We start from the raw sequence: 22,313 nt of genomic DNA on the forward strand, positions 1-22,313 counted from the left end.
TTAGATGGCAAGGTTCCCCCTAAAGGCTTTCTTCCTGCCCTTCGTGGAAGGAATTTTATCTCTGACAGGGTGTCATAATTCATTCTTTAATGGATAGAATATAAGTAGATGCTTTATAAATATCTGTGAAAATTTTAGGAGGAAGTGACAGTCATAAATTGTAGTCCTTGTCATTATTTCTATTATTTAGTTATTTTTATTTACAGTACAACTTTCAGAAATTTGAACGGAGATAAAATTTCCTATGTGGGTTTCCAAAATTATTTTCCTATGGAGGCCTTAGAAATTAATAAAGGTACATTGCTTTAAAATGGCTTCCTGCTACATTAAATACATATGGTTTGGAAACATACATGCTCTTGGTTAATTAAGTCATATCTGTATTAAACATTAAACTCTGTTTTCACCTAGGAGAAGTCCCATACCCTCCCTAATTTGGAGTCACTCTATCCCTTCTTAGTTCTCCCTGCTTCCTATTTCCCAACAAACTTTGGACTGTGCTGTGCTGATAGAATTTGTAGAAGTTAGTACGGTTCCACTTGCAGTTCACTGGCACGTTTCACTTCAAATAGGCTCTTCTGATAGCTTAGCATTGCCTTCCTAGATGATTTTCTTCATTCCTATCCAGACATCAATCCTTTCTAATAAGCTAGAGTAGTGATCTCCAAAAAGAATGAATGTACTCAGGGGGTGTATGAAACAGTTCATTGAAGTTCAGAAAGAAATATTTGAGCTTTTATTTTCACCTATTTGTAATTCCTATTTTTGTATATTTACCAATGAATACAATTTATTAGTACAACAGTATAGTAATACATACATACAATTTATAAATACATATGTATATAATGGAATACATAATCAAAAACAGTCATTTGGTAGAAGCATGCGGTCAAAAAAAAGACATGAAAGCCTCTGAGCTGGAAGTTCTGTCTATCAGGATGGCCAGCTTGCATTTCCAGCCCAGATTATAGCAGCTACCTCACACAGAAATAATTTTACTCCGTTTTTAAAGACCTGATGTCAAATGAACAAATATGTATTAATTGTACATAAAAAAGTAACTTGATAAGATATAATTACAATTACTTATTACCTAAACTATATGGATGTAAAGTTGTGAACATCACAGTTCACTAGACATTGTACAAAGGACTTCTGTAGTTAAACTGAATAGTATATTGGTTACAAATACTATGTACAGTATTTGCATATGTACAAATACTTAAAGTAATAGTATATGTAACTAATAGGTTAATTTCCATTTTAAAGGTTTCTAGTAGGGCAATGTGTTAAAAAAATTATAGTTATGATTCTTCAGTCTGGTTTTATTTAGAATTTGAGAAAGATTAAGTTTTTAATTATCATGGAAAATTTTCAGATTTATTGAAATATTTCTATTATTAAATCATACTTATAAAGTGACATAATTATATGCCATATAAATTTTAATAGTAATTTTAAAGATTACAATATTTTAAATGTATGATACATTTGTGGGAAAACTTCACTTGACTTCTTTCCTGAGAAATTTTAAATTAATAAATTTTAGGGCAAAAGTTAAAATGAAGATTTATATAAGTTCATATCTTCTCTTTTTTTTCATAGTGATAAAAACAAGAGAAGAACTAAAACAGTAAAGAAAACATTGGAACCCAAGTGGAACCAAACATTCATTTATTCTCCAGTCCACCGAAGAGAATTTCGGGAACGAATGCTGGAGATTACCCTTTGGGATCAAGCTCGAGTTCGAGAGGAAGAAAGTGAATTCTTAGGAGAGGTATCTGGAACTATTTTAAAGCTTAGACTATTCATGTCATCCTGAATACTTTTGTGTATATAACTCTCAGTAAAATATTGTATTTTGAATACCTGAAAAAGTAAACATAATTTCTTTAATAAAATAAACTTAGCTGCTGTTTTAAGAAAAAACTTATTGATGCTTTTATAATATGTGTATATCCTTTTAGTTTACTGAACTGATTGTACCACTAGTAATTCAATCATTTATTCATGGATCATTTTTTCAGTCCTGTACTATATCTATAATGTGCTAGGAACTGAGGTTTCAAAGGTCAGTAGGTATATTACTTTCTTCAAGGAATTTATAATCCACTGGGATACACACAAGTGAATGAACAATTATAACATAGTATGGCAGATGCTCTTTCAGGGCAAGTGCAGTAGGCATACATAATTGCTGTGCGGGGACGGGGAAGTGGTCCAGGGAAGGCCCCACAGAGAAACCGAAATTTAACAAAGTCAGGGGCAGTAAAGTTCCTGCAGAGGGAATAGCAAGATACTAGAGTTGCGGAGGTCTTGGGCAACTGCACTGAAATGGGAAAGGAACTTGGTAAGAATGAGACTTGAGAGTTAAATTGACACACGATCATGTCCCTTCATATATCATATTAAGAGTTTGGATTTTATCCTGTAGATAATGAGAACAAAAGACAGGTTTTAAAGAGAATGGCTTGATTGCATTTGTACTTGAGAAAAATACTTCTAGCTGTGATGTGTAGAATAAATTAGAGAGCGATGAATGAGAGACAATTCTCCCGCTATTAATGTACAGAGAACTGCTTTCATTTTTTTTTCAGTGTGATTGGTTTTCCTGAGTAAATTAAATGTAATATCACGGGAAAACCAACAATCCATAGAAATATTGAACTGAATGTTGTTAGCTAAGAAATCAAAGAGTGGTAAACCAGTTGGAAAGAAACAGCTGCTTGGTTCTGCGTTCCTGACGCTACTGCTTCCTGGCCTTGGACCTTGAGCAAGTTATTTAATATATTTGTGCTTTAGTTTCCTCTTTAGCCAAGTGAGAATGATAATAGTATGCAACTCAGGGCTAGAGTGAGGATTAAATGTGTGTGTGTGTGTGTGTGTGTGTGTGTGTGTGTATAACCATTTGGAACACAGTGCCTGTGATTTTGAAAATGACTAGGGAAAATTTAGGAACAGTGAAGAGTACCTTAGTTGTTTTACTTTTTACCTCCCATAGCTAAATAGTGATTTATCATTATATAGCAGTTCTCATATACTTAAACCAGACACTGTCATATTTGCATATGACTTTTAAAAGAAAATAAAAAGAATAGTTTATTCCTATGGACTGATTTCCTCTGTAAATTTATTAAATATTCATATTATAATATGGTTCATATTATAAATCCATTCCTTTTTTTACTTTCCTGTTTTGAATCCTTCACAACACGATATGTTAAATAGAGTTTTAAGTAAGACAACCTTTGATTTATATTACACCTCTTTCACTTACCAGTGATGTGAGCTTAAACACGTTTTTTAACCTTTTTCAGCCTTGGTATCCTTATCTGTAAAAGTTGAATGGGACCAACATAGTAGTTTTTTTCTGAGAATTAAGATAACGTATGACATGGTTCTTAACACACAGTAATCACCACTAATTTGTTTTTATCTCCCCATTTCAGTGTTTGTAAAGGTTAAATTATTAATGAATGTAAGTGAAAATACTTTTTAAACTGTAAAATGGTATATATATGCTAGTTATTACTATAGAATTTTAGTAATAAGTGCTGTTTATATAATGGCATGCTTAATAGCCTCTAGTAGATAGTTGTTCAGGGGTCTACAAAATAAAAGTCTTAGATATTTAAAGCCATTAAATCAGTAAGAAGTTGTATATACTTATCTCTTATTTAGTTATTGTCAGACATAAGGGCAAATCTGCAGCATAACCTTGCTTTTGACCTACCAGCATTACTATTAGAATTATCATTATTATAATGAAACCATTTAAGAAAATTTCTATATTATTGTCATATGAGAATCCTTTGTCTCTTGGCTTTGTAGATTTTAATTGAATTAGAAACAGCTTTGTTAGATGATGAGCCACATTGGTACAAACTTCAGACCCATGATGTTTCTTCATTGCCACTACCCCACCCTTCTCCATATATGCCACGACGACAGCTCCATGGAGAGAGCCCGACACGGAGGTTGCAAAGTAAGTTTTCAGTAAAATTTATTATACCATTATTGAATTATCTTGAATGATATATATGACATAGAATTTGAAGATACCATTATGGATATTAACAGGCATCTATTAGTATTTTCATAGCTATTATTGAAGCTTTTAAGTGTTTGATACACTGTACTGTATACATATAGTATTCACTCATCACAGCATGACACAGAATGAAACAGTTATGTTTTAATTTTTACCTCTTAGAATCTAAAATATAGGAATGAGATAGCTAATGTAGTAGAATTTGGTCATGTAGCTGTAGATATTTGAAATTTTGATTTCCACCATCATTAAGCCAAGTATTTTATGCATATGTAGGATAACAAGTATGGCATAGTGGTTGAAACCATGACCATGAACATGACTCAGACAAACCTGAGTTTAAATTTTAATTCTCTCACTTAAGAGTTGTATGACTTGGTGTGTTAGTTTCTGCTGTACAACAAAGTGAATCAGCTATGTGGATACATTTATCCCCTCCCTCTTGGACCTCCCCACCCCCATCCCACCCATCTAGGTCATCACAGAACACCAAGCTGAGCTCCCTGTGTTATACAGCAGGTTCCCACTAGCTTTCTGTTTTACACATGGTAATGTATATATGTCAGTCTTAATCTCCCAATTTATCCCACCATTGTAAAGCACTATACTCCAATTAAAAAAAAAAAAGAGTTGTATGAGTTGAGGTAGGTCATCTCTCTCTGTTTCACTTTCCTCATTTAGAAAATGGAAATAATAATACCTACATCACAGAATGGTTCTAAGGGTTAATCTCAGGAATGTAAACTGATGTTATTGTTGTTGTTGTTATTATTATTATCATCAGTGTTTGCATTTTGCCCTGAATTTTACAGTCCAAACTATAAAATAAATCAATCCAGAGAATCTTAAAGGAAACTCAGAAATGTTTTCCACATTGAAAAGCAGCATTGTTGGTTTGATGCTCCTACAACTCAAGTTTATTTGTTTTTTTCTGATGAATCTTATTGAAAGGTGAAGTGGGTGTTTTTTGCTTTGGATAATATTCATGGGATAATTTTGTCTTCATGGAGCTGTCATGTTTCAGGTTTAGCAACATTTTTGTCAAGTAATGGAGAACTGATTGAGATGAACCAAATTTCAGAAGTGTAAATGTATAAGAATGAATGCCATGTCATCATGGCATCAGTCATGGAGAGGATACTTGGCCATATAACAGATAACTCTTGTCTAAATGGATCACACTCTTCCTGCTGAATAGAGGGCTAAGTTACATGTCAGAAGGCTGTTTGTCGAATAGAGAATTAGATCAAAGCATTGGTCTTATAGGATAGTTAGTCATAGGAAAGCGTAGAGAATTATCTTCACTTCTTTTTAAAATAATCTCTCTAATGACTGGAATTTTATTTCCATTAGCTACAGTCTCTTACCCTTGGAGGGCATTAATTTAACATTAATTTTACAGCACTCACTTTTTTCAGCTTCCCCACGAAGTAGACACCCACCTACCCTCATTTGCAGTTGTCATTACAACATCCTTTGTTGTAGCTACATGACCATGAAATTTATGTGGACTAAATTTAGAGCGTCTGCTCTTTCTGGCCACTGTAATCTACTCAGTTTATTGCCGCTAAATCACCATGTAGGATGATGGGTTACTACATGAAGATTACTAGTATAATTCATTTTCTACTAATTCTTATAGTTTAGGTTTATAGGCTATTAATGCTAGCTACTATTGCCCTTTCTTACAGGATTGGCCTTTTCTTTATTTACTCCAGTTGTTATTGCAATAAGGAATAGGTTCGATGACTCTCATTATCTGAAATTCTTAAGTCTACCAATAATTTTCATTATTTTTTTTCCTTCCTTGCTGAGAATAGTGTATGTGAGGAATGCCAAGAATAGAGTACTTTCTAGTTAGCTGTATGAATTGTGGATTTTCATGCAATTAATTTAATGTAATCAATTTTGCAGATTTTAATATTTTTCATCCTCACAATGGCTCTTCTGATACTTAAGCATTAATGATATTAAATTTAGCCCTGGGCAATATAATAGCTCCATGTTGTGCTGTGGGAGACTTGCCACTATCAACTAATCTCTAATAAAATTAATTTTGAATATTTGAATGTATGACTGAATTTGGTGTTTTACACCTAAAACATTATCATAATTTATTAGTAATGTGTAGGCCTAAAGATAGATAAAAATGATATGAAAAGAGAAGATTTGGAAATAACACTCAGGAATAGTCAGAAAGTTAAAGACATTACCATTGGCTAACTATATATTGCTCATCAGTGACAGGTTCAAGTTAGGGTATTAATAAAGTAAGTATATGAATTATTTTAAAGTTTTATTGGTGACAAGAACCTCCTTTAGGGTTTTGCTCCATGGAAAGGTCTATATGGAATTTATTTACGAGTATGTTTAAATCATCAAAGATCATATGATTAACATATTTGATGGAACATATACGTATGAACAGTTAACCATCAAAAATGTATAGTAACCCCTTATTTATTCCCTGCATTCACATAATAAGATTTTTGGTAATTCAATCTCTGAGGCTTATGAATAACATTCTGAGGCTATGAACTTATTAAATACACATGGACATTTATTGTTATTCAAAGTAAATAGATGATAATGTTGGTAGTGTTAGGATTATGTTCTTTCCACTGATGGTTTCTTATTTTAAATTTGTAGATTCAAATGATTCAAAGCATTACTTCCTTAAACAGATATTAGTAATTTCTCATTTACTAACAAGTAAGGAAATATATAAAAACCATTCCAAAAATTTTTATATATTTGTAGTTAGTTTAAATATTCTAAAAAAAATCTTTTTGAGATGGAGTCCAGATAACTTTGATTATAAGCTTTAAATGATTTCCCAAGTAAAGATATTGGTAAAAGTATTTGAAATAGATGACCTTTTATACCATGTGGCATGTAGCAAAATAAGAAGGTTGTATGTATTAAAAAATCTATAGCAATGGTCACATGCTCATTGTTCAAAAGTTTGAAAGAAATTAGGCTATGAGAAATCAAAATTTTAATGATGAGGAATTAACATTTCCTACACTTTTTCTTCAGGCTACTCATGCCCACTTCCTTCTCAGACATTGTTGTTTTGACATTACGAAAGGATGGAAAGAGTAGTGCACATTTCAAAGAGTGATTGATTAAGCATTTTTGAAAATATATCAGCAAGACCGAAGCTATGAGTTCAGATAATTAAAACGCATCAATAGAGAAGTGAGGTTGGCAAAATATCTCACATATTCCCATAGTTTTATTTTTGATTCATTGATGAGAAACTTTATTCATTACTTTCCTGAAACTTAAAGATTGTTTTGAAGCTGTATTTTGATATTTCCATTTTTATTGTTGTATTCTTTACTGTTATTCAGTTAGTGTCTTAAGATAAAAATCTTCCTTTACAAATTTGTTTCTTCCTTGATATCTTATTAACAATTCTCCTCACAATTTGAACCATAAAGATCCAATCAGAGTTTTCTTTAATTTGATCCTCATCCTTCATTCGTTTTTTTCTCTCATGTCAACCAGATTCATCTCTTTGATGTCTCAAACATTAATTCTTTACTTAGTGAAGTATAATATTATCACTTTTTTTCCCTAACATTTCATTTTTTAAAGTAAAAGTTATACCAAAGATCTTGACAAACAAAACAGGCTTAATAAATGTTATCTCTCCAATTCCTTCACCTTCATTTGTTGTCTGCTTTTTTTTTTAGCTCTTTATTGGAATATAATTGCTTTCACTTTTAAAATGGGAAACTTTATATTTACTATACTTTTATTCACCCTCATGACCACAAGTCTTCAAAGAAAAGTGAATGCAAACAAATCATTGAGATAAAACTGAAATGATACTGTTGAAAGTTGTAAGGTAAAAGAGACATGATTTTAGAATTAAAGTTTCTCAGGATTTCAACTATTTTGAGGGGATTTGGGTCCAGTATTTCTTTTAGTTCTCTACCCAATTGTCTCACCTCTATCCTTCTTGGATGGCAATTACATGTATAAAGACCTCTTGACATTTTTCCACAGGTTATAGAGTCTGTGTTGGTTTTTTTTAATCTTTTTTTCTCTCTTCCTAGTTTTGATTAGTTTTATTTACTTGTCTTCAAGTTGACTTCTACAGTGTCCAATTTTCTGCAAAAACCATGCTATGAATTGTGTTATTAAATATATTGTATTTTTCATTTTAAGATTTATATTTGGTTTTTCTTAGAAGTTTGTATATGCTTCCTGAAATTCCCCTTGTTTTAGTATATGTGTGTATGTATATACAAACAAATATGTGTAGGTATATGTAGATATATTAAAGAATTTACAGGATTACATTATACATACACATGTGGTTATAAATATATATGTGTATAAATATAATACATTTATGACATGTAATATAATAATATATATTTATATCACATATATATAATCCTATAAATTCTTTGATATAGCTGTAGTATTTATTTTAAAATCTGCTAATTCCAGCATCTTAGTCTTCTGTGGGCTTACTAATATTTCTCTTTTTTCCTTTGATTGGGGGGTCACATTCTGTATGTTTTATATATCTACTAATGTTTTTGTGTACTGGACATTGTGTTTAATACATTTTAGAGACTGGATTTTGAAGAATATTGCATTTCATTTTAGCAGACAGTGAAATTACTGAAGGATCACTTAAAACCAATGGAAGATGTGCTAAGTTTTACTTTTTGTTCTATTCTGGTTCTTTGCATAGTTTTAAGGTATAGTCCTTAGTATAGTTTGTGGTTCTTATGTCTGTTTTGAACTCTAGACAAAGTTCAAGATATAGAACAAAACCTATAATTAATGGGATTTAATCTCCAAACTCTGTATCCTATACATCAGGAAGTTGCTAAAATCTCCTTGCAGCTCTTTAAGCCTTTCAGCTGTGGTTTTCTGCTGGGTTTCTTCTTGTTTTTCTCTCCAGTTTACAATTTAGGCAAGAATTTTAGGGACCATTGAGTGAAATTTTGGGTCTCCTCCTTTTCCATCTCCCGCCTTTCCAGGATTTCCCCTGCAATTCTAGCTGCCCTCACAACTCTGAATTCTGACCTCTGGCTTCTCAGCCTTGTAAGACTGAGGTTTTTTTGCTGAGCTGTAATTCCTCTGCAGTGAACCAAATTGGGAAGGCCCTTCGGGAAAAATTGGTTAAATAGGTACTTTTCTTATTTCAAGGGTCGTATTACCAATTTCTGCCTGAATTTGTTTGTTCTTTGGTATCTTTAAACAGTTTTTTTATTAAAATATTTTTCCAGAATTTAGAATTATTACTGGCAAGAAAGTTAGTTTGATATAAACTACTCTATCATTCTCAGAGGCAGAACGCTACATTTTTAAGTAAACTTTTTACTGAAGTATGGAACTTATATAGAAATATGTATAAAAGTTGTAAATATACTCACAGGTAAATTTTGATAAAGTAACCACACCATGAAGCTAGCACCCACATCAAGAAATAAAACATCCCTGCAGCCTTCCAGCCTCTCTCTTGCTCTCTTCCAATAATTATTCCCCCTGTCAAGATAACAAATACCATGGAATATTTTTGCTTATTTTTAACTTCATATAAATGGAATACTCACACATATATAAATTTTGTAGAAATGAGATTACACAATATATTTCTCTTTAACACGTGACTTTTTTTCTTACCACTGTGCTGTAAAGATCCATCAATATTTTTGCATATAATTGAAATTTATTTTCATTGCCATATACAATTTCTTTCTATAAGTATATACAAATATATCCTATTTTTAGGTTGGTTATGAAAGCTATTTGTCTAAATGAATTCTTATGCCTTGGTCAGAGGTAATAACTATTCAAAGGCTTTAAGATTTGATTTGAACTATTTACAAATTTTGACATAGTATTGTGTATTAGCAGCCTTTCAAGAAGATTATAACATGTAAGTAGCTAAAATCACTAGCTTTGAGAATTAAATTGTTTAATTAATTAAAAAAATCTACAATTGATTGATAGTTTGCTTCCAGATTTTGGTTATTCCTGAGTGCTTATATGAACATTCTTGTACCTGCCTTTTGGCAATCATATATGTTCATTTTTGCTTATGGATATACCTAATAGTAGAATAGATAGGTAATAGGCTATACAGATATTCCATTGCAGTAGATATTGTTAAAATTTCCTCAAACTGTCCAAATTTATACTTCCTACAGCAGTGAATGAGGGTTTGAGTTTCTCTATATCCTTACTTTACATTTGGTATTTTTAGTTCTTCTCACCCACCCTTTCAGGTGGTTGTGCAGTATTACCTCATTGTGGCTTTAATCTACATTTCTCTAATAACCTTTTCTTGGGTTAATTGACCATCTAGATATCCTTTTTTATGAAGAGCCTAGTCAAATTTCTTACCCACTTTTCTTTGGAGTTCTTTATTTTTTTATTGATTTATGAATGTTTTCTAAAGTATAGATTTGAATTAATTATAGGATATATGTATTGCACATGTATTCTACTCTATGGCTTGCCTTTCCACTCTTTAATGGGATCTTTTGATCAACAAGAGTTTTAAATGTTAATATATTTTAGTTTTCAATTTTTTTCTTCAGGGTTAGTGCTCTTTATAGCATGATCTATATAAAAAAAATCTCTTCTTCAAGATCATAATGATATGTTCCTATGCTTTCTTCTAGAATAGTGCTTTGTTCATCTCATTAAATCTACACTTCATCTGGAATTAATTTTTTTATATTGTGTGAGGTAGAGATCAAAACTCGTTCTTAATCCCATGGATTGATGCTGGTATACAGAAATAAAATTTATTATTTATTAAGAGAATCCTAATAACTTTTCCATACATTATTTTGAATTTTGATATAATAATATGTCATTTGTGAATAACAACAATTTTTTGTCTCTCAAATTGCTGTGTCTTGCTTTTCTTTTTCTTTCTTAATGCTTTGATTAGGTTCTATAATAAAATACTGTATGGAAGTGACATTGCTGAGTAGAAGTTGGCACCTACGTTTGGTTCCCCTTTCTTTGGGAAAGGCTTTAAATATTTCCCCATTATATTTGATATTTTTTGTAAGATTTTTATGCTACTTTGTGAGATTCAGGAAGTTCTGTTTTATTCCTAGTTTGATGAAAATTTTTAATAATGAATGAATTTGAGTTGTATTAGTTTTTTTCTGTACACATGAATATAACCATATATTTCTTTATTATTCTACTAATGTGGTAAATTGTATTGATTTTAAATGTTAAAGTTATCTTTCATTCCTTTAATAAACCCAGCTATCTCATGATGCATTATCATTTTATCTATCTCTGGATTCAGTTTGTTAATATGTGTAAAATTTTTGCATCTGTATTCATGAGAGAGAGAGGGAGGGAGAAGGTTGTCTTTTCTTCTTTTCTTTTTGTAACATCTTAATTTGCTTTTGTTATCAGTGTTATGCTGCTGGATTCATAAAAAGTATCAGGAAAATAAAAAGTATCAGGAAATTTTACTTCTTTTTTATTTAATGTCTTTGCTTTCCTGTTGTTTGTTTTGTTTTGTTTTTTGTTTTTTTGTAATATCCTTTCTAAGCTTTGATTTCAGTGTTTTTCTGGCCTCATAAAGTGTTTGGAAGTGTATCCTCATTTTCTGTTGTTTGAAGAAATATGTACGTGATTGGTATTTTTTTTTTCTGTACATGTTTAGAAGTATTCACCATTTATGTTACCAGAGTTGGCAATTTCTTTGTGTGTAGGTGTTGAATTACAATTTCAGTTTCTCTACTAGATTTAGAATTATTCAGAATTTTATGTTTTCTTGTGTCAGCTTTGTTAAGTTGGATTTTTCTTGAAATTTGAATTTTTTTCCAATTTTTAAAAAATTAATTTGCACTACATTGTTCACAATAGCATCTTATTACCTATTTAATATCTATTAAATGTGTAGTCACATCCTCTTTTCCCATATATTGGTAATTTGTTCCTTCTCTTTTTTTTGTTCTTGGTCAGACTTGCTGATGAGCTATCAATTTTACTAGTCTTTCAAAAAGTAAACTTTTTGTTTCATTTACTTTCTAGGGTGTATGTTTGCTTTTCCATTCCATTTGCTTTTCTTTTCCATTAATTTTTCTTCTTATTCTTATTATTTATCTCCTTTCCTTTCTTTAAGTTTAATTTGTTTGCTTCTCCTCATTTCTTCAGAAGAATACATAGATATTTTTAATGTGGTGTGATAAAGTTATTGTACTTTCATTTACCTGTGGATTATTTAGGAGTATATTGTTAAATTTCCAAACTCTAGGGTTTTTAAAAATATTGATACTGAGCATAATTACCCTCTTGCCAGAGTATATACTTCAAATAATTGGAATCTTTAAAATTAGTTGTTTGCTTTATGGTGCTACATGTAATCAGTTTTGGTAAATGTTGTTGAAAAGAATGTTTATTTTCTCATAGTTTGGTACATGTTCAACATATGTCACGCTTATCAGGTTTATTAACTTCATTTTTCAAATTTCCTGGGTTTCTTTTTTCCTGATTTTTCATCTGATTATTCCATCAGTTATTGAGAGAGGTATGTTAAAATCTCTATGTGTGATTGTGGACTCTTCTCCTTTTAATTTTGTCACTGTTTGCTCTATGTATTTTGAAGTTATGTTATTAGGTACATACAAATCTAGAATTGTTATATGTTTTTCCTAATGGACTGATAATTTTATCATTACATAGTGTCTCTCTTTATCTAGGAATACTTTTTCCTTAAGACTTGCTTTGTTTGATGTTACTATTGCTGCAGCTGCTTTTATTTTGTTTTGTTTTTGGTCACTGATTTTTTTGTATGGTATATCTTTCTCAATCCTTTTATTTTGCACCTCTCTGTGTCCTTATATTTAACATTTGTCTATTGAAAACAATGTAAAGTTGCTCTACTTAAATCCATTCTGACAAGATTTATCTTTTATTGAGATAATTTATACATTTACATTTAATGTAATTTCTTATGAATTTTGCTTAATGTTTTACACATCATTTATTTTTGGTTTGTCTTTTCTCCTTTCTTGCTTTCTTTTGAAATCTACATTATTTTAATGACATCAACAAATGTATAGCTACTTGTTATGTTTATGGTGCTTGACATTGTGATTGATCCAAAGAGACATTATACTTAGGTAGCAAGACCCTTATTTACAAACTTGTATGTGAAATCCACTTTTTAAAAAAATTATATTTAATCTGACTCTTAGGTACTCATTTTCCTAGTCAGATATCTGTCTTATTCCTTCTCCTTGCCTACTCCCAACTCTCAACAGAGGTTCTAGAAAACCCTAAAAGAGGACAACAGTCAGGAAAGACCCATTAATTTTTATTCCTTATTGAGCTTCACTGATATGTCCCAGTGTGCAACAGTTACTTGAAGCCAGATCTACACATAGCAGTTTTTACTAATGCTGATTGCTGTGGTGCTTAGCAGCTACTATCCTGAAGTCCTCAAGTATCACTGGATTCTGGAAAGGTCCTAGAGCCTGGGTTCCTATTATTTAGAAGGCTCTTAACCATTGTCTCCTTACAAATTCTGCCAAATCTTGTCCTTTAGCAGGGTAAAGAATAAGTAGAATTTCAATAAATGGAGATGAGAGAAGTAAACAGTCAGTTTGGAAAGGTAAAGACATAAAATGTATCAATAAATACTATGATGAGACTTATGGCAGAAAGCATTGTGTGCCAGGCTAAGGATTAGGAGATTTTAATTTTTAAACAGAATCTGAGGGTAGAAGAATAAAAGAATAACACAATAACATCTTAACATGATTTATTACTTCTCCTTGATGTGCTTCAACATGAAGAGAAAAAAAAATGTGCTTTGGAGGGAGGGATTTCCCTTCATCATGGCATATAGACAAATGTCTATCTTGCTTATCAATGAAGATTCGTGTATTTTGGAATTGGAGGAAGTTAAATGTAGTAAGTATTAGGGAAAGCAGTAAACTGCAATGAAAAAATAAGGGGGAAATGGCTTTCCTCTATTTGTCTATTTATTATTAAAATATGTGCAATAAAAATGTAAGCTTTAATTAATATCTTGAAATATTTTGACACCTAACCTTTTTTCCTTATTTGAAACATTTTTGTAAATTGTGATTTTTAAAATAATGAACAGAAATTTAATTTTAAAAAGACAAAGGAACTATATCCTTGACAGAAAACACTCATGTTCATTCTCTGAGATTAACTTAAAATATTAGGTACTTTATAATATTTGTGGAGAAAGAGCTACAGTTTGAAAACTTTAGTGTCTTTAGTTCTATATGAATTATAGGGACGTCCTTTTTACAGTTTTAAGAAATAGTGTAATCCTTTGATTGTTAACCTTAAACTCATTAAAATGTCTTATTCTAAATAATGGCAGTGAAAACTTACACTGCTGAATTAAACCTTATGCCTCTTGGTAGTTGGACTGATTATTTCATTTTATGTTCCTTTCTTCCCAAGGGCATATTTATTAGACCAATAGTGATAAAAAAAAAAAAAAAAGAAAATCATAGGGGACTACCTCTGAGTTTAAAATTGACATAATGGTGTAAGTGACTCAAAAAGCCATTTTGGGAGTCTGCTTAACAGCAGAGTACTTTACAGAAAATCCTCGAATAATACCTTTGAAATAGAGAAGGGCATAGTAAACTTAGATCAGTTAAATATGTTATGAAATCATAATGTCCAGATCATTCAAGATGTAAGAAGGATATGAAATTATACTTTTATCAGAGTGTTCTTGAGAAAAACAGACATTATATATTATCAATGTGGAGCATACTCTCAGTTTTACTGAGGACACGCTGTTACATGTGGACACTGTTCCAAAGAACAGAGTTTCATGATTCAGAGTTACCACTGAAGAATACAAACAGCAGAATAACATGAAGTAGGGAAAACATTACAAAAATATTTTCTTTGTTAAATATATACCCATTCTAAAGTCTAGGGTTTGGATATGTTATATTAATATGAATTTGTCTATGTGGGAAGATCAATATGATTATGAATGTCATCATTCTAAATATTTAATAAAAAGTATTTGATGTGATACAAAGATGTCTACAGAGAATTTTAAAACTACTGAAAATGTGAATTGTATCAGCATGTGAAGGATCAGTACATTTTTGATATAGATATTTACTTAGGTTTACAATTATGTTGAGTGTTTTTAAGGAAATATTATATAACAATTGATATTACAATTTAAAATTATATGCATTATAGCAATTAAATATTTTTAAAGTCACACGTTATTTTTATTTATTGACTATATAACACACCACTATTATGCTTTTTCCTGAAATTTTTGGCTGCATGCCTTTGTGATTACCTCTTTATATGACAGTTTTGCCATATCAGTTGTTTACTTGTGATCTGTTGATTGTATAATTTTTAAAATACTACTTTATCTTCTGCTTCTTTTTCTTGTTTAGAAAGATTGTTGTAACTTTGTCTCTTCTTGTTTTCATTGTCTTTATTTTTTGGATAATGAGATTCTTAATTATTGTTACTCTCAGAGTTTTTTTTTGCTATAAGATTTTTTGACATCTTGAAGCATCATCATTCTTTTTACTTTCAGTTTACCTTAGTAACTTCCGCTAGGGTCATTTCTTCTGATTATATTTTAATTTCAGTATGGTCAACAATTCTTTTCCAGTAGAATGCTGGAGATAGAGCCAGCTGAATATACATCTTTTCCCTTCATGTACAGTGACTTTGGTAGCTTGAAATTGGCTATATGGTAGTATTTACATCATGGAAATAGGCAAGTGCTACAAATCAAGTCTTTTTTCCCCTAGAGAGATAGCTGTTAAGCCTTTAACAGCACACCACTGCCATATACCATATACCAAAATTAATTTCAAAATTAACAAAACTTAAAAAGCTAAAATGTTAAAGGACTAAAGAAACATAAATGAGTATTTAACCAAGCTCTATATAAAAGTAATAGAAGGAAACTCAAAAAAGATTATCAATAGATTTTAAAAACTTATGATGAATATAGTCAATCTATTTTAAATGAAAATGTTGTAAGGTAAGTTTGAAACCTGGTAATTAGAGTAATAATAAATGTTGCTAAAATGAATTAGAATTTATGTTGATTTTTTTAAAATCCTAGTTTAATCTAGTTGATTCAATTTGTTGTTAATTTTTGAAGATATGCCCTTGATAAAATTTAAATTTTAAATTTAAATTATTTAATACTTATTTAACTCTACTGTTTTTCTAATTTCCACAATTTTATACTTATGTTCTTATGAAATTCCTATGTAGTGGCCAGAATAAAGTTTTTTTTTTTTCCTCAAAATACTCTATATAATTCCAAAAATGTATAGATTACCAATGGGACAAATCAGTCATATATAATAATCCCTAATGTACTATTTCTCTATTTGTTAAGTAAAGTTTAGAATCAAGTCATTCAAATTTAAAGCAATTTTAATTAAACATTAGAAACTAAGCTTCTGTAGTAACCAGTGAACCGGTTATTTCATCTTCTTGTGATTTATTGTCTTTTGGCTAACAACTTAGATGTGTCAGGGTAAATATTTACTTTTTTCCAGGTATTATGGCATCTTTTCACTACTTAGTATTTTTGTGGCCTGATAGTTCATACATTCCTTTAAATTTCTAATGTATATTTAGATGATAATTGTATTGTAATTGTAAAAACAATTTATTAATATTGTGCTCCCTTTTGACACTTAGTAAATAGTTAGAAATAGAAGAATTTAACTGATTTGTATTCTACTAACCTACCCATGATGATTTCTACATTTATATTTTGTATTGAGCGAGAATGTCAAAATAACTTATTCCGTATGAATTTTCAGTTTTCCTCTCCCAAAGTGAAATCAATTTTAAAATATACTTTTTTTCAAAATCAGGAATGCCAAAATTAATAATGTTTTTCTAAGATCCCTTCAATTTAACTTCATTAGTTGCTTCTTGTATGCAAATTTCTGTGTATAACACTTATCTCTTACATTTCATAGTAATTTTTATGGCCACATAATGTAAGATAGAATTGATTACCATTAGTATGCAGGGCAGGCCTATTATTAATTTTTGATTTTATGTGCCTTTCTTAATTTGTACTTCTCTCTTAGCCTCTACTTGTTTCATTTAATCAAAGTTTCTACTAGCATATTTATAATTTGAATTTTTATTAATTTAGATATGATGTATCTTCTTCATTATTTTATTCTGAATTAGTGTGGCCTTTTAAACTTTTAAATGAAAATGTTAAATTACAGTCTGTAACGTAGAGCAGAAATTTGATTTTAATAACCCTTTTGCATATAAAGATTTTTAATGTATTTTTGACATTTTAACATTTTTTTTCCAGATAAAGCCTTATGTTCATATAATTCAGGTAAATTTTAGCATGCACAGTGTTTAATGCATGTATTCATATGCACAGTTTAATTGGTTTGTTGTTTTGTGCTTTGTCTGGCTATTGTGCATACGTTAAATTCCTAAACAAAATGTCACTAGCTTCCTTTCTCTACCTATAGAACTTTTCCAGTATCTCCATGTTGACATCTTTATTATTTTGGTATTAAAAACCATTTGCTGAAATATAGTGATTTATGATTTCAGTGTGTCTAATCTTATCTCCTTTAATATGGTATTATTTCATCAATGAAGTATATTTTAGTGTGTATTGTGCTACCATGTGTACTGTTTCAGAACTTTTGAATATATATGGATGTAATTTGCTATATTTTTAACTTGTGGAGGGATAGTGTTAAAAATTCCAAGTATGTTGAATTAAAACATAATTAAAACTGCAGTGTTTGCTGCAGTTTCCATCATTTTAGCCATTTTTCATATCTTCCAAGGAAAACTGAATAGATTTAGGTTTTTTGTTCCAATGTGTTGTGACTTTTAAATTCACACATGCAGAGAGTATATGTCAAGATATTTAAACTGATGTTAAGTTTTTTAACTGGTTACTGGGATTTCTCTTGGTTTTAACAATTTAATAAGGTTAATATTTTAGAATATATTTAGTCTAATGAATTTTTATATTTTTAAAAAAATTATCTTCTTCAATAAAATTAGGAAAAAATTATTTAAAAACCTCAGGAATAGCCAACTGAAATTTCAGTCCCTAAATGAAAATGAGGTACTTGAGGAAGGATTTACCATTTACAACCAGAACTGAGCATAAGGGGCTGGACTTTCCTTCCCACCTCAAACAACAACAAAAATGGACAAATACATGAAACAACTGTTTGAATAACACTGGGTATCAGGCAACGAAGGACAGTAATTACAAAAAGAAGGTAAACAAATGAGTTGAACCCTAAAATTGCCCTTGCCTACCTCTCTTTAAGAGAACATTCTGCACACAGTGTAGTGGGAGAACCCAGATGGAACCTACAGACTCCCTGAGTTAGGGAGATGGAGCTGAATTCAGGGAGACAGAAGGCTAGCATTTACAGAACAGACTACTGGAAAGGTGAGAGAACTATTGTGCAGAGAGAGAACTCAAAAATCCAGAGGGTCCCTTTCAGCTGTTCAGCTGCATTTGATCAGTGAATGAATGGAGGAATCTACCCAATGTTGGGGAGAGAACCACCCAAAAGGATTAGAGGTAATAGTACCTGAGAATAGCATCTGTGTTTTTCAGTGGTCTGGAAACATTAAGTTTCACAGGACATTGTGTTGAGTATGAAGAAATGCCTGACCTCAGTAGTAGAGAATAGTTAGCCCTAGACTGAACACTGTATTACATTAAAAAATTTTTTTAAAGCAGGAACTGAAATGATCAAAGTGTTTCTAAGTAGGAAAACTCCATGCAGAAGAAAGCTTAAGAATACTTATAGGAATATAAAAACATCTAACACACAACAATGTAAAATGCACAATGGCTGGCATCTAATTAAAAATTACCAGGCATGTAGAAAAGAAAAAAAGACTCATAAAAAGGACAAACCTTAGTAGTCAAGGATATTAGACAGCAATAGAAGTGTATTCCATATGTTCAAAACGTTAAGTAGAGACATGGAAGATATAAATGGATCCAAATCAAACATCTGAAATGAAAAACTACAATATCTAAAATGAAAATTATTAAATGGCATTAATGATGAATGTTCAGAGAATAACATTAGTGAACTTGAAGATATAACAATAGAAACTATCAAAGGGAAGCATAAATAGAAAAGAGAATTTTAAATGTAACAGCATCTGTGAACTTGGGGACAACTTGAAGCTACCTAACACAGTTAATTTAAGTCCCTGCAGGAGAGGAGAAAGGAAAGCACAAATATATTTGATGAAATAATGGCTGATCAATTGTCCAAATTTGATGAAAACCATAAACCCACATATTCAGGAATCTCACTGAACTCCAAGCACAAGAAACATGAATAATATACCAAGGCATATCAAAATTAAGTTCTTTAAAACTAATAACAAATAGAAAATCTTACAGCAGCCAGAGAAAACAAACTCAACAAATAACTGAGGAATAAAGGTAAAGATGACTGCAGATATTTCATTGGAAACAATGCGAATAATCATAGAAAAAATATTAATCTAAAATGAAAGCAAAATAAAGACTTTTCAAAAGTGTAGCTACGAAAAGATCTCTTCACCAGAAGACCTGCACTATAACAAACGTTAAAGGAAGTTCTTCAAGCAGAAGAATAATGATACCAGCCAGAGATATAGAATATACATGTATATAAAGAAATGAGGACTACCAGAAATGGTAACTTCATGGATAAATATGTAAGATTTGTTCTTGCTGTTTAAATACCTTTAAATATAATTGACTATTGAAAATAATTAGCAACACAGTATAGGGTTTGCAATATATGTTAAAGCGAAGTACATGACAACAGCAGCACAAAGATTAGGAGAGGAAAAATAGAAGTGTGTGACTATAGTGTTTTTATAGTATACTATCTGTATAGTAGTATATGATTTGAAAGGAGATTGTAATAAGTTAAGTATATATACTGTAAGCCCTAAAACCACAAAACAAAGGTTAGCTAATAAGCCAACAGAAAAGAGAAAACAGAAGCAGAAAAATAACCATTTCACCCAAAAGAATACAGAAAAAAGAGGGAAAATAGAACAAAGAACAGATGGGACAAATAGAAAATAAGTAGCAAGTTGATAGATGTAAACCAACCAAGTCAATAATCACATTAAATGTTAATAGTAAAAATACCCTAATTAAAAGGCAGAGATTGTCAGATTGGATTTTTTTTTTTTTAAGGCAAAAACCAGCTATATGCTGCCTACAAGAAACCCATTTTAAATATAAAAACCCAAAGAGGTTTAATGAAAAGGATAGAAAAGATATAACACATCAATACCAATTAAAAGAAATATGGATTACCTGTATTAATATTAGACAAATTAGATTTTAGAGCAAAGAATATTACCAGGGATAAAGGTCATTTTATCCTCAACATTTAAACATGTAATAATAAAGCTTCAAATTACACAGAGAAAATTGATAAAGATTATAGGCTGGATTAATTTTTAAAAAGCAAAAAGAAAACAACAAAAAAGGAATTAAGTATGGTTTTTGAAAAGCTCAACAAAATTGACCAAGAAAAAAAGACACAGATTACTGAAATGCATTGGAACTCACTACCAATTTAACAGAAATTAAAAGGATTACTATGGGAATACTTTGGGGAATCACATAGGAATATAATGAAAACCTTTATGCCATGAAATGAAACAACATAGATGAAATGGGAAAATTTCTAGAGAGTCATAAATTACAGAAACTGTTCCAAAAATTTTAAGTAAACCTATAACATGTAAAGAAGCTGGATGAGTAATGAAGATTTTCCCACAAAGAAAAGCCTAGGCCTGGTGGCTTCACCAATGATGAATTTGATGAATTCTATGGTAAATGTAAAAAGAAATACCAATACTTCTCAAATTTTTTGAGAAAAAAAGAGAAGGAATATTTTCCAATTAATTCCATAAGGCCAATATTATCCTGATAACCAAAGTCAGACAGACATATCACAGGAAAACTACAGACCAATATCCATGAATATAAACAAGAAATCCTCAACAAAATATTAGTAAATCAAATCCAGCAATATGTTATACACTATAACTGAGGATTTATTCCAGTAATGTAAAGTTGATTTACTAACTAAATATCAATTCAACATATTAATAGAAAACAGTACAAAAACCACGTGGTCATATGCAGAGATGAAAAAGCTGTGACAAAATCCGACACCCATTCACGAAAAGAACTATCAATAAAGTTGGAATAGAAGGGAACTTCTTCAACCTGTTAAAGAGAACCTACAAAAGCCTACAGCTAGCACCATTTTTAATTATAAAAGGCTGAATGCTTTCCCTTTAATTGGGAACTAGGCAAGGATGTCTGCTCTTAGCACTTCTATTCAGCAGTGCACTGGAGACTTTAGTTAAAGTATTCAGGGAAGAAAAATAAATAAAAGGCATTCAAAATGGATTGGAAGAAGTGAAAACTGATTTTATTCACAGATGACATGATTCTATATGTAGAAAATTGTAAAGAATTCACAGAAAACTACCAAAACTAATAAACAATGTCAACAAGTTTCCAAGATAATTAAACAATATATGAAATCAATTGTCTTTTATATGCTAACCACTAACATTTTGAAAAGGAAATTTAAAATATTTTCATTTATAATAGAACAAAAAATTTTTAAATGCTTGTGAATAAATTTCAAAAATCAGTGCAAACTTGTATACTAAAGAAATCACAAAAATTGCTGAAAAAAATTAATGGAAAAATGATCTATGGTATAGACATAAAATGGAATATTACTCACCAATAAAAAAGAATGAACCGTTGATATACACTACAACATGGATGAATCTCAGAACAATTGCACTGAGTGAAAGAAGACAGACAAAAAGAATACAGACTGTATGATTCCATTTATATACAGTTCTAATAAATGCAAATCAATGCATGAAATAGAAAACTAACAAAGAAAAAATAATAGAATAGATAAAATTCTGAAAACTCTGACATCAGAAACAGATTTGGCACAAATAAATAATAGCATAAAGGAGGAGATAATTTCAGATAAAGTTGATATTATAATAAGTTCAATTAGGTTATTTGAACTCTACAAGTATACACCAATAACTTTTAAAATATGGACATACTATGGACAGATTCCGAGAAAAATTGTATTTATGAAAACTGACTCAGTAAGACATAAAAAATTTAAACATTCGTATAACCACAAATAGTAGTATGTTGAAA

The 22,313-nt window shown here is 30.4% G+C and overlaps 1 protein-coding gene across 37 annotated transcripts in view; it reads left to right on the forward strand.

Moving 5' to 3' along the window:
• The window catches only part of RIMS2 (regulating synaptic membrane exocytosis 2), a 577,683-nt gene that overhangs the window by 325,171 nt on the left and 230,199 nt on the right, over positions 1-22,313 (forward strand). For all 37 annotated transcript variants that reach the window (XM_057735252.1, XM_057735261.1, XM_057735257.1 and 34 more), the window contains 2 exons: positions 1,609-1,780; positions 3,835-3,988. In XM_057735252.1, coding sequence (XP_057591235.1) covers positions 1,609-1,780; positions 3,835-3,988 — 326 coding nt within the window. The remainder of the gene's footprint in view (positions 1-1,608; positions 1,781-3,834; positions 3,989-22,313) is intronic.

Source organism: Hippopotamus amphibius, chromosome 5 (genome assembly GCF_030028045.1).
Source record: "Hippopotamus amphibius kiboko isolate mHipAmp2 chromosome 5, mHipAmp2.hap2, whole genome shotgun sequence".
NCBI lineage: Eukaryota > Metazoa > Chordata > Mammalia > Artiodactyla > Hippopotamidae > Hippopotamus > Hippopotamus amphibius.